This window comes from Hyla sarda, chromosome 2 (genome assembly GCF_029499605.1).
Source record: "Hyla sarda isolate aHylSar1 chromosome 2, aHylSar1.hap1, whole genome shotgun sequence".
NCBI lineage: Eukaryota > Metazoa > Chordata > Amphibia > Anura > Hylidae > Hyla > Hyla sarda.
In genome coordinates this window covers 253999416-254012924 of record NC_079190.1, presented here as the reverse complement: position 1 = coordinate 254012924, position 13509 = coordinate 253999416, and the positions used below count along the sequence as shown (strand labels likewise).

General features: G+C 41.6%; 1 protein-coding gene across 6 annotated transcripts in view; it reads left to right on the top strand.

Annotated features, from left to right (window-relative positions):
* KCNQ4 (potassium voltage-gated channel subfamily Q member 4) overlaps positions 1-13509 on the top strand; it is a 215947-nt gene that overhangs the window by 153633 nt on the left and 48805 nt on the right. For all 6 annotated transcript variants that reach the window (XM_056556984.1, XM_056556982.1, XM_056556983.1 and 3 more), the window contains 2 exons: positions 4069-4244; positions 8629-8754. In XM_056556984.1, coding sequence (XP_056412959.1) covers positions 4069-4244; positions 8629-8754 — 302 coding nt within the window. The remainder of the gene's footprint in view (positions 1-4068; positions 4245-8628; positions 8755-13509) is intronic.

The following is a 13509-nucleotide window of genomic DNA, read 5'->3' as shown; positions in this document are numbered from 1 at the left end:
CCACTTTATTGTGATTTGCTGCCTTATATATTTTCCTCAATAATAGGTTCTCTGCAGCTTCCATTATATTTAGTAGCCTATAGCAAACCCCCATCAGTAGTTTATTTTTGACTCCACATTATCATTTTCTTCACATATATCCTCCTGCGCTGTGGCCTTAGGACTGGACTAAAAGAGTACCTCTCGCGAAACTAAACTTTTAATATATTGTTCTTTATGTAATTATAAAACACTTTGCTATTTACTTGCTGTTGAAATTCTCAACCTTTATATGTTTTTAATGTGATTGAAAAAAACGTCCCCTAGGTGGCTCTGTTCCCTGCGCAAGTCAAACAGTTAGTTTGGTCTCCTCCCGGACTTGCAGAAGTCCAAAGAGGAAGTGGGTGTGGGGCATGACGAGGCACACGTCTCATAGGTATCAGTGACATTGGACCTGCTGGGGAACACCCACTTTCTTCTGCCGGAAGCTCACACAATGTGAGCAGGGGAAAGGTATGATACAGAGATTTTTAAAGCTCAGAAATTTTTTTTAAGGGCAGAAGGGATGTTAGGAGTAGTTAGGACATATAATCTGAGTTAGTTTACAAAATATGGTTTGATGACAGGTACTCTAACAAAAACGGAAAACTTCTCCCCCTTTCCAATTTTTTAGATTGTTCCTAGAGCTGGGCGGTATGACCAAAAATGTGTATCACGGTATTTTTGTAAGTTATGGCGGTCCCACGGTATTTAACTGTATTTTCAACCCCCCCCCCCCCCCTCAATCATGTGACCCGTGGGCGCTGCTTCTCTCCCCCCGGTTTATCAGCCTAGCGCTGCTCTGTACCCACATCGGGGAACTAATCATATGTGACCCGCGAGCGCTGCTTCTCTCCCCCCCCCCCCCCCAAATAATTATCAGCCGCTGCGCTGTACTGTACTATCCTGTTCCCGGGCTGCAAAAATACACAAAATAAACTTTCACTCACCTTCCTACGTTCCCCCCGTTGCTCCGGTACCAGCCTCACGATCTTCTTGCTGCTTCCTGGGGATGGGAACGCCACAGAGCCATCAGCATATCACTGGCCGCAGCGATGATCCGCCTCGGCCGGTGATAGGCTGAGCGCATTGTCATGTAAGAAGTCGGCCGGCTCCTTACATGACAGTGGGCTCAGCCTATCACCGGCCGAGTTGGGACATCGCTGCGGCCGGTGGTACGCTGAAGGCTCTGTGACGTTCCCATCCCCAGTGTGAGGCCAGTACCGGAACAATGGGGGAACGTAGGAAGGTGAGATAAAGTTTATTTTGTTTATTTTTGCAGCACAGACACAAGGATAGTACAGGAGACAGTGCATATGTGACCCCCGGGCGCTGTTCTGCTTCTCCCCCCCCCCAATTAATTATAATTGGGGGGGGGGGAAGCAGAACAGCTCCCGCGTGTCACATATGATTAGTTCCCCGATTAGTACCCCCAAAATCTAAACTACTATAACATTAGCAGCAGGTAAAGGGCCAAACTTAGTAAGGGTAACTTGATCCCCTTACAAGCTCCTCTGTTTAAATGGGCACTGTCAGATTCAAAAACATTTTATATGTTGTACATCTTAGCAAAACATTAACCTTTCTAATATGCTTCATAAGAAAACTTTATTTCCTTTTTATAGAAATCATGGCTTATACAATCATGGCTTTGTCCAAACTGAAGCACAGGCATGGACAAAGACAGACAGAAGAGAGAGCACAGAGGAGTACTAACAGACAGGAGAGAGCACAGAATAGTACTATCAGACAGGAGAGAGCACCGAATAGTACTATCAGACAGGAGAGAGCCCAGAGCATTACTATCAGACAGGAGAGCACAGAGGTGTGCTATCAGAGAGGAGAGAGCACTGAGGAGTACTATCAGACAGGAGAGAGCACAGAGGAGTACTATCAGACAGGAGAGAGTACATAGAAGTATTATCAGACAGGATAGAGTACACAGGAGTGCTATCAGACAGGAGAGAGCACAGAGGAGTACTATCAGACAGAGCACAGATGAGTACTATCAGACAGAAGAGAGCACAGATGAGTCCTATCAGACAGGAGAGAACACAGAGGAGTGCTATCAGACAGGATAGAACACAGAGGAGTGCTATCAGACAGTAGAGAGCATAGAGGAGTACTATCAGACAGGAGAGAGCACAGAGGAGTGCTATCAGACAGGAGAGAACACAGAGGAGTCCTATCAGACAGGAGAGAGCACAGGGGAGTACTATCAGACAGGAGAGAGCACAGGGGAGTCCTATCAGACAGGAGAGGGAACAGAGAAGTCCAATCAGACAGGAGAGAGCACAGAGTCGTCCTATCAGACAGTAGAGAGCACAGAGGAGTGCTATCACACAGGAGAGAGCACAGAGGAATGCTATCAGTCAGAGAGAGCACAGAGGAGTACTATCAGACAGGAGAGAGCACAGATGAGTGCTATCAGACAGGAGAGAGCATAAAGGAGTACTAACAGACAGGAGAGAGCACAGAGGAGTCTTATCAGACAGAAGAGAGCACAGAGGAGTCTTATCAGACAGGAGATAGCACAGAAGAGTCTTATCAGACAGGAGAGAGCACAGAGGACTCCTATGAGACCAGGGATTCTCAACCGGTGGTACGCGTACCCCTAGAAGTGCACTGACAAATACCAGCCATGCAGATCGGGAAATGGCCGCTGCAGTCCCCTGTAAATTACGGCGGCTGCTTTATGGGAGCTGCATGGTTTCCAGGCAGACGTGTGATGTCCCCTGACGTTGCCCGAAGGTGACGCACAGTGCAGGAGGACATCACCCATCAGTGCGGGCCACCAAACGGGACTCCGGGAACGGGACGCACTGTTTACCGGAACAGTCAGGGTAGTGTTAAAAAAAAAAAAAAGTCAAAACTAAGTGTATGGGAGGGAGGGATATTATTGTATGTATTTTATGTATGTATATATTAGCATGGGGGGGTGGAATAATGGCACAAGGGCATTAAGATGGAGAGGGGGAGGGATAATGGCAAAAGTGGGTCAGAGGGAGGGGGAATAATGGCACAGAGGGATTAAAATGGGAGGGGGAAAAATCATTACTCCATTTTAATCTCCCTGTGCCATTATTCCCCCCCCTCCCTCTGATCCCCTTTTGCCATTATCCTCCCCCCCCCCCCCCTCCTCCATCTTAATGCCCTTGTGCCATTATTCCCCCCTCCCAGATAATAATGGCACAAGGGGATTAAGATGGAGGGGGAATAATGGCAAAAGGGATCAGAGGAAGGGGGGAATAATGGCACAAGGGGATTAAGTATGACTTTAGTATAAAGGTAAGCACATTCCATTATAAAAATATGTAATTTTATGTCTTATTTTGTCCCCGGGTACCCCTCGTGCGTAAGTTCTGCACAAATTCACGCGCGAGGGGTACCAGCAGACATACTTTCACCCTTTGGGGGTACAGTCGTGAAAAAGGTTGAGAACCACTGTATCAGACAGGAGAAAGCACAGTGCAGTCCTATCAGACAGGACAATGTCCAGTAAGTGAGTTCGAGCTAACACTCCTCTGTACTCTCTTCTAGAGCTTCAGCTTGGACAAAGTTATGCTTTTACTTTTAAAAGCCATGATTTCTATAGAAAGGAAATAAAATGTATTTATGGAGTATATTAGAAAAGTTAATGTTTTGCCAAGATGTAAAACAAATAAAAAGTTTTTGTATCTGACAGTGTCTATTTAAGTAATTGCTTGTATATCCTATAAAAAACTGTGTTTGAGCATCTTTTCTTAGAACTCTGTGTTGTGTCATTCCCGTTATTCCTCCTGTCTGTTCCTTTTTTGTGAAATTAATAAGCCTGACAGTTGTGGGCCAAAAGCAGATAGTTGTGGAGAAGTGGTCTATTTTGCTGGATTTTTTTTTTACCATCGTTGGTTTCAGTAGAAATCTGGTCACAGATATGTTTTATTAGACATACCTCTTTTTCAGTGACTGTGGTTTTTCTTTTTTATTTATTTTTTACTTTGTCTGCTGTCTAGGTAAATATCATATAAGATTAACTAACTGAGTCTTCTGTTTTTTTTCTTAAAATTGTAGATTTCATAGTCTTAATAGCATCACTGGCAGTGATCGCAGCTGGCACACAAGGAAACATCTTTGCAACTTCAGCTCTGCGCAGCATGAGATTTCTGCAGATCTTGCGTATGGTGCGTATGGACCGAAGAGGCGGTACCTGGAAATTGTTGGGCTCAGTGGTGTATGCTCACAGTAAGGTAAGGGACTGGTATATTAAATGGGGTATTCCAGGAATGTTTTTTTTATTTGACTATGCTGCAGGGGCTGTAAAGTTAGTGAAGTCCATTATATATTGTCTGTACCTGTGTGTGACGGTGGTCTCGCAATTATTCTGTGATTTTCGCCCTAATATAAATTTTTATCAGCATACAAAATTACTCAGGTCTCAGATTTTCCCAGGTTCCAGTGTGGCCGAGACATGACATCACTAGTCAGGTGTGCAAAGGCAGCCTGTCCTGCTTTAATAGGTGGAAGGACCGCTGGGTGGGAGAGAGATCATTCTGCAACTAATTGTATTTTTGCAACAGCTGTAGGCACCCTGATAAGAAAATGCTGGTCTTTAGAATGGAATGTAGCTCATTTGTGTTTCAATGGGTGGGGTGGCTGATGTCTGAGAGGGAGAAAAATGACCTCACACTTACAAACAAGGAATTATGGAATTTGTAGTTTGAGAGAACCCAGTTCACAAAAAGTTAGCCGCAGTGTTCTGGTAATCTCAGCACATAGCCATTTAGCCCCAAGACAAGCGCAGATCCTTTCTAAGCATGTCTATTACTGTCTGGCAGGTACGTACTAAAATCACCTTATGGTGGATAACCCCTTATCTCTTTACCCCTTATAAGTAATATAGAAATATAAGATATCACAGCTAACTAAATAAACGATAAAAATGAATATAGGTTATATATAAAAACATTCTTAGTTTGCAGATTCCAGATTTGAGAACAATCATCTGCTTTGCTGATAATTCTAGTCTGAGCAATTTTTTCTTTTTCACGTATAATGCCCACAGTGTCTTCAGCTATAATTCTGTTTAGTCTGTCTGCATCATTTTAAAACTTAAAGACATTTCCCAGTTTTATGTAATTACATATTCTTAATTATTATTAAAAGTTCAGTAACTTTGAAATATTCTTTGAGCTTGAATTTTGTTTTACAGATCTTTACATGTCATTAAAGGGGTGCTTCGCCCCAGACATCTGATAAGATGTCAGATCGCCGCGGTCCCGCTGCTGGGGAGGCCCAGGATCTCTGCTGCGGCACCGCGCTATCATTACTACACAGAGCGAGTTCGCTCTGTGCGTAATGACGGGCAATACAGGGGACGGAGCAGCGTGATGTCATGGCTCCGCCCCTCGTGACATCATGGCCTGTCCCCTTAATGCAAGTCTATGACAGGGGGCGTGATGACTGCCACGCCCCCTCCCATATACATGTATTGAGGGGGGCATGCCGTGACATCACAAGGGACGGAGCCGTGATGTAACGATGCTCCTGTATTACCCGTCATTACGTGCAGACCGAACTCGCTCTGTGCAGTAATGATAGCGCGGTGCCGCAGCGGGGATCCCGGGGCTCCCCAGCAGCGGGATTGCGGCGATCTGACATCTTATCCCCTATCCTTTGGATAGGGGATAAGATGTCTGGGGCGGAGTACCCCTTTAAGTGGAACTTTTCCTTCCTGTTTACAATTAGAGACGTAAACCTGTGTAAATTGAATATAACCTATATAAAATGCAGAGACATTTCTGTTGCAAATATCTTTCAGTACATTATATTTGAAGGGATTCATTTGACTATAAAATGCATGACATCTGGTTCGATCCTAATTTATTTGCAGCGACTACAGAGAGCCTCAATAGGGGTGTAGAACACTTTGCTGTGTTCTAACACGCTTATGGACTGCGCTGGGGTAGGGAAATAATACTGTTATTTAGTACGATGTGCAGATTGAATGGACCCTCACTCACTAGAAAAGTAAAGTAACCTTGCATTCCAAATAGATGCACAAAACATTATTTTGGGTGTTAATCAGCCACAGTTAAATTAAAAGTACATGACTAGAAAAATCATAATAGGATTCAGGTAAAATGCTAGCCAAGTATATTTTGGGGTACACAGAAATCATCTGCCGGACAGACAGCAAAACAATAGGTAGCACACTTTGGCTAACTATTCTAGCAAAGCTAGTCCAGTTCAAGGGCACCAATGACTCTGCTTGTTCACAAAATCAGTTTGGTTACTAAAGCTAGAACCATGCTGTTTTCACTCAAAAAAACACCTCCCATTGTAAAAGAAATGTTTGTGCGTTTTTTTCCTTCTGAAAAAGAACTTACATATCACTTCTTTTCACAGCAACCGCCTGTAAGCATGTTTTCGCTCAAAAAACGATTGTACTTTTTTTTTTTTTTTTTTTGGCATGTTGATGTAGTTTTTGACCTAAAAAAAAATGCCACACCCAAAAACAAAGGCTAAAAAATGACTTTTGCCCATGTAAATATGCCCAAACTATTTTAATAACAGCCAAATCATGCCTGGATAACATTACCATTACCACATTCTTCAGTCTGGCAATCTTTCTGCATTTTTTTTCTAGTGAATGGAAAAGGAAGAAAACTGTGAGACAAGAAGCCACATCTCTTCATAAACACCACCCACCTTATAGTAAAACACCTTTCAAACAAGCAGTCTTTTACCTCTAAGGCTGGTTTCACATATATCAGTCGTCCGGCACAGTTTCCCTCCAGCGTGCATCGGAGGTAAACTGATGCTAGAACTGATCCCATTCATTTGAATGGGACAGTTCACAATCATCAAGCATGTCAATTTTGACATGTCGGAGGGCACCGGACAGGGGAACGCAGCTTGCTGCGTTCCCCTGTCCGTTGCCCGGAAACAATGGACGCCGCATGCCATACAACTGATGACAAGTTGTCATCAATTGTGGCATCAGTTGCGTCGAGATTTAGGCTGAGTTCACCTATGCCGGATGCCGGACATACGTGAACCCAGCCTAAAAGAGGAACCACCTCAACCTAAATACATGGAATTAAATATAAACCATACCTACTAATTTTGGGGTACCCCCTCCCAAAATAATGCTCCCCTTCACTTAGTACTTTGGGGATTTCAAACATGTGCCATCGCGGTTCTAATCATTGTGAAATGTATTACTCTTTGTTCATGAGATTTATTCTCAGATCAATGATCTCCGCACTAGAGAAATTAGAGTCTTCTCTTTTGCTGTGATCCATTTCTCTTTGATAACAGTGGATCTCCTTAGTGGAAATTTGTAGCTGTATACATTGATCAGTGTTGTAGGGTGCAGTAATGTGGTGGCCATGTAATGGTGTCCTACTGTATTAATGCTACAAATTTCATACAGAGTAATATGGAGATGTTCATTGTAGGCTTCCATATGAATTTGACAAAAAATAATAATAATTGGATTGTTCCATCATACTTCATATTGACAAGGTAGCAACACATTATGGAGCCTATATCCCTAATATATTATACTAAGGAGCACCATCCAAAGTGTGGTTGCATAGTGCTGCAGGGACACTGTGTGCTGCCATACAGACTTCATGCACATACAATGCTGCTTGCACAAGTATTCAGTTATTACTTGCTGTTTCAGGTATTTTTATTAAGGAAGTTAAAACTTAAACAGTTAAGGACATTGGGGGTACAGGTACCCTTGATGTCCAGTACATAACGCATCAGGGCATACATTTACGACCTGGAGTGTTACGGGACTTTAAAGTGAGCACAGGAGAGTCTCAGCTACTATCAGTCACTGTTAATGGCAGGGAGCGGTGATCTTGCTGCTACCCATCATTAACCCTTTGGATGCCACGAATAATGCTCATTAAAGCATCTAATGCTCTAAGTCAAAGATGCCAGCTAGCTCAGGGGCTCAACGGACCCCCACAATGTGGTCAAGGGGTTCAGTGAGTTAAAATAGCAGCGGAGGGTCCCCTTACCTGCCTCTGCCCACTGAACACCGACTAATGCAGCCTGGCTTAGCTCTCTTCCTCATCCCTTGCCTCCTCCACTGATTATTCACTCTCAATTCACTGGTAAAATCCATCATCAGTAAAACTGTTGCCAAAATTCTATGGAGAAGAGCGGAGAAGCAGCTGTAGGTTGAGAGAAACACAGACACAAACATACCTTGCTGCTGTTTCAAATAAATGTTCTTTCTCACCCAGTGCTCAACTCTTAGCTACATTTCTCAATACTGCTGTATAATGTCCTACATTCTGCTGCTGCTTCTTAGTGTGTCTAAAAAAATATAATGAAGCAGATCAATTTTGTCTGCTGTGTATGATAGACATTATAGCAGCTAGTCTCTGCCCACTTTGGGACTGAGCTCAGGAAAAACTAACAATTAGAGATGCAGTCTGCGAAGGGGACAACTGGTAAATAATGCTATTGGCTAGAAATAGTGCTTCTCCAAATGTAAACAGCTTACCTAAAAGTTACCCGAAACAAGTTACTCTTTTATTTGCTTTTACTCTTTTAAATTTCTTTAAAACTTTATTGAAACAGTTTTCTTTTATTTCCCCTCTACTGCAGGAGCTGATCACTGCATGGTACATTGGTTTTCTGGTGCTAATTTTTGCCTCCTTCCTGGTATACCTGGCAGAGAAAGACGCAAATACTGAATTTTCAACTTATGCTGACTCCCTTTGGTGGGGGACGGTAAGTGTTCTATTTTTTTTATAAACTGTATCTAATATGTAGTAAACTAAGAGATAAAGTTTTTATTGAAACAAACAAACTGAGCTATTTTCCTTTCCTACTTGGCTCCATGGGGTCTTTGCTGGTGTTGTCTTAAAGGGTACCTTTCATCAAAAAAACTTTTGATATATTATAGATTAATGTATGCAGACTAACTTTCCAATACCATGTTATTAAAAAATAGGAGCTTGTCTGTGTTCCGGCTACAGTCTGAGATTTAGGACTCCAGCATGAGTTTGAAATCTATTTTAAAAAAGGCTTGCGGCCTGGACTGGTAGGGAGACCTCTAGTGGTAATTTTTTCAAAGTGGAAAATTAAATAGAAAGAAACATATTTTTTAACAACATGCTATTAGAAAGTTATTCTGCATACATTAATCTATAATACATCAAAAGTTTTTTTGATGAAAGGTACCCTTTAATTCTTTGGTGGCACTGTAATATTTTCTCCCCTTTTTCTCTCCTTCCTCTATTCCTTTCTTAGCCCTTTTTTTCTATCAGAAAAAAATGAAATGTCAGGGAACCTTTCTAAAAATACTCTATTGAATCCTATTAAAATATGAAAAAGTATGTGGAAAAAAACGTATAAAAAAAAAAAAAGTATCAAAAATACATTCACTGCTGACCACCATTCAATAGAGTCTTTGAGTGTATGGCAGCATCTTAAACAACACCCTCCTGTTACAATGGTGAGTATTGTGCAAAAAGTATCTGTTTCTCATAGTTTCTTGTCTCTAATTGCGGACTTCTGTAATCAGCAGTCTTTAATTCACATCTGTGGTCCGCGACCATGCCTTGGATATACGCCAATATTCACATTATCAATGCTATCTGCTAGTCCAAACCCTGCAGCAGTGTCCGTTTAGAGAGACATAAAGTGCAGCGGGCAATACTGTATATGCAGACACAGTTCTTTTTATACTGTCGAACAATATGAACACTTCTTATGCTGGTACTGACAATAAACTTATATTAACACTTTGATAAAAAATTAATTACTTGTGCATTTATATTCTCAACACTTGCTTGTACTGTCCATAAACAAAACACGCCTTGGGCTGCATTCACATCTCGTTTTGTACATACGGGTGCCAGATCCGGCTGGGGGAGGGGAAAACCGGGCGCTCCCATACCCCAGCGGGATCAGCCGGTAACTCCGTTTACTTTAATCAGCTGACCGGAGTCAAACGGTGACTCCGGTCGGCTCAGTTTTGACTCGTATGCGGTTTTGGACCGGACCTAAAACCTTAGTATGCTACGGTTTGAGGTCCGGTCAGGAAACCGCATACGGGTCAAAACTGAGCCGTCCGGAGTCACCGTTTGACTCCGGTCGGCTATGGGCAGCTCTTTAAAGTAAATGGACTTATGGGCTGATCTGGCTGGGGTACGGGAGCGCCCGGTTTTCCCCTCCCCCAGCCGGATCCGGCACCCGTATGTACAAAACGAGATATGAATGCAGCCTAAGTTCTGTCATTTTGGATATATCACACATTAAATCCTGAACATTGTAGCAATGTCCTTCTGTGAATGTCAATATCAGTTCATCATACATTCAATTAGTCAGCATTCACATACAGATCTCCGTGCATTATTGGCAACATGTCCAAAGGATACCGCAATAGTGTGAATTTAGATGTTTGTGCGTTTTAACAATTCCTTAGTGTCAATATTGGTGCAGAGGCATTGAAACACTGTCCATACATATGTATCACCTCCGCTAATGGTCAGTGGCATACGTGGAAAAAACGCAATGGTGCAAATGAGATATTTATGCGTTTTTTTATACGATTCCTTAATGTTAGATAGATTGAACAGTTCTTTTGTGTTAGATATGTAAGATATAATGTGCATTAGCTATTCCTTTTCCTCTCAAGTGTTCCTTCTTATGACATTTATTTGGAGTATGCAACTCTCATGTGCCCATAGCAAAACTATAGTTCTATCACAATATTGCACATTATCCAGGGTGTATAATACAAAAAAATAGAAAAAATTGGAATAAAAAACCTGATGGCTTCTCAATGTTACAAGTCCATTCAGACATCCAGTAGGTTCTTAATACTGTTCAACACGTTTCCTTTAGCCAGAATTCATCAGGAACCTTTGTCTTGCTTTCCTTTACGTAAGCATCGTGATACGACTTCCTTTTTTAAAAGATACCCGGTGTTGGTTTTACTTGTCCATAGCTTTTATGCTGCGTACAACATCAGAGTCGTATGCAGCATAAAAGCTATGGACAAGTAAAACCAACACCGGGCATCTTTTAAAAAGGAAGCCGTAAAAATTAACACTAGTGCGGTATCCTTTGGGCATGTTGCCAATAATGCACGGAGATCTGTTTGTGAATGCTGACTAACTGAATATATGATGAACTGATATTGACATTCACATAAGGACATTGCTACAATGCTCAGGTTTTAATGTGTGATATATCCAAAATGACGGAACTAAGGCGTGTTTTGTTTATGGACAGTACAAGCAAGTGTTGAGAACATAAATGCACAAGTAATGCGTTTTTGATCAAAGTTTGAATATAAGTTTATTATCAGTACCAGCATAAGAAATGTTCATATTGTTCGACAGTATAAAAAGAACTGTGTCTGCATATACAGTATTGCCCGCTGCACTTTCTGTCTGGCACTAAACAGACACTGCTGCAGGATTTGGACTAGCAGATAGCATTGATAATGTGAATATTGGCCTATATCCAAGGCATGGTCGCGGACCACAGATGTGAATTAAAGACTGCTGATTACAGAAGTCCGCAATTAAAGACTATGAGAAACTATGAGAAACAGATACTTTTTGCACAATACTCACCATTGTAACAGGAGGGTGTTGTTTAAGATGCTGCAATATACTCAATGGCCGATGTTTATCATTGTAGTGTAAGTGAAGCATTTTTCTCATTTTATCCCATCCAGGCTGCAAAATAAAAGAAAACAAACATTCACTTACCTGCCAACGAGCCCCTGGAGCTCCGGTACACTCCGGTACAGGTGTTCGGTCCCCGGGCTGTATTCTTCTTACTTCCTGTTAGCCCGGCACGTCACACGGAGCTTCAGCCTATCACCAGCCGAGGTGGGACATCGCTGCGGCCGGTGATAGGCTGAAGCTCCGTGTGACGTGCCAGGCTAACAGGAAGTAAGAAGAATACAGCCCGGGGACCGAACACCTGTACCGGAGTGTACCGGAGCTCCTAGGGCTCGTTGGCAGGTAAGAGAAAGTTTGTTTTCTTTTATTTTGCAGTCCGGACGGGATAAAATGAGAAAAGTGCGCGCCGGAGTACTCCTTTAATACAGGTAACGAGTGGAGGACAGAGGAGACTCTGTGAGAGCCAGAAATTTTGTAGGTGACCAAATACTTATTTTCCACCATAATTTGCAAATAAATTATTTAAAAATAAGACAATGTGATTTTATTTTATTTTTCTCATTATGTCGCTCATAGTTGAGGTATACCTTTGATGAAAATTACAGGCCTCTCTCATCTTTTTAAGTGGAAGAACTTGCAGAATTGGTGGCTGACTAAATACTTTTTTGCCCCACTGTGTATATATATATATATATATATATACTAGTATGATAAACAATAGGTATTAGTTGATATTTTGGCCAACATACACAAGCGCGCAAACCACATCAAGGGTCCTCACTCTCTTGCAAGTCTCTACACTAACATTATACAAAAAACACAGAAAAAAAGTGATATAAATCACTCAAAAAATCACAGAAATCACTTACTGGTTAAAGGTTACTGATACAAGGGCAGGGTAGGCTCCTATTCCCATTATGAATAAGATCAGCCACAATGCCATATAAGGGGAGGTCGCACATTCTGATGAACAACCACACATACCTTCTATTCATAAGGGGGGTAAATGCTTAGTATTGAAAATTGCACACAGATAAGGCATATACAAGGGTGGCAGTGACATGATAACGTGTAGTGCACCCTGCTAGCTTACAACCTAATGAAGCCCTGACTATTCAATCAGGCGGGTTGCCCAGCATCTTTTATGTACACTTATTCATTTATATAAATAATGCAGTGTCTTATCCATGTTATTACCTTGGTGGGTATGTTTTCTCGCAAACCTGGTAACTAACTGTATTACACAATGCATTCACTTATAAACAATCTTGATAGATATTCTTTGATCTGGGAAATATTGGGTGTTTTACACTTTTTCTTAAATATACCCCACTGTATACCACAGTACCCACCTATTAAGATTGTTTAGTATAATAAACAAGCATTAAGGCCAGAAAGGTCTAATGTATGAATAAGCCACAATCCCTCCAGCTTTATAAATTTAAATATAGCAAATGTTCACTAGAGAAATAAATAACTTGTTTTACTTTTATTCTATAAAGGGTCTGCTTTTCTTGTATATTGGGAATGTACTAAAATATACTTGAATTGAATTGTAGGCAAATGTGGCCAAACCATGGTTAGTGATTTAAAAATAGCAAATGTAGCATACTGGTTCGTGGGAATTAGTTAATACATTTGGAACAGCTAAAACATGCCCCTAAATTTTCATTTCAAGATATACTTGTAAGGCTAAATGGAACAGACCTGTCTGCCCCAGATGAAGTGCAGGTGCAGAGCTGCTTATAGGACGTGTTCTTAAAATGCTGTCACAAGAAATTACCAGCAAAACACATCTGTTATAGTAGAATTCAAGTCCTGTAATGCAGTTTTTGAGGCGTGA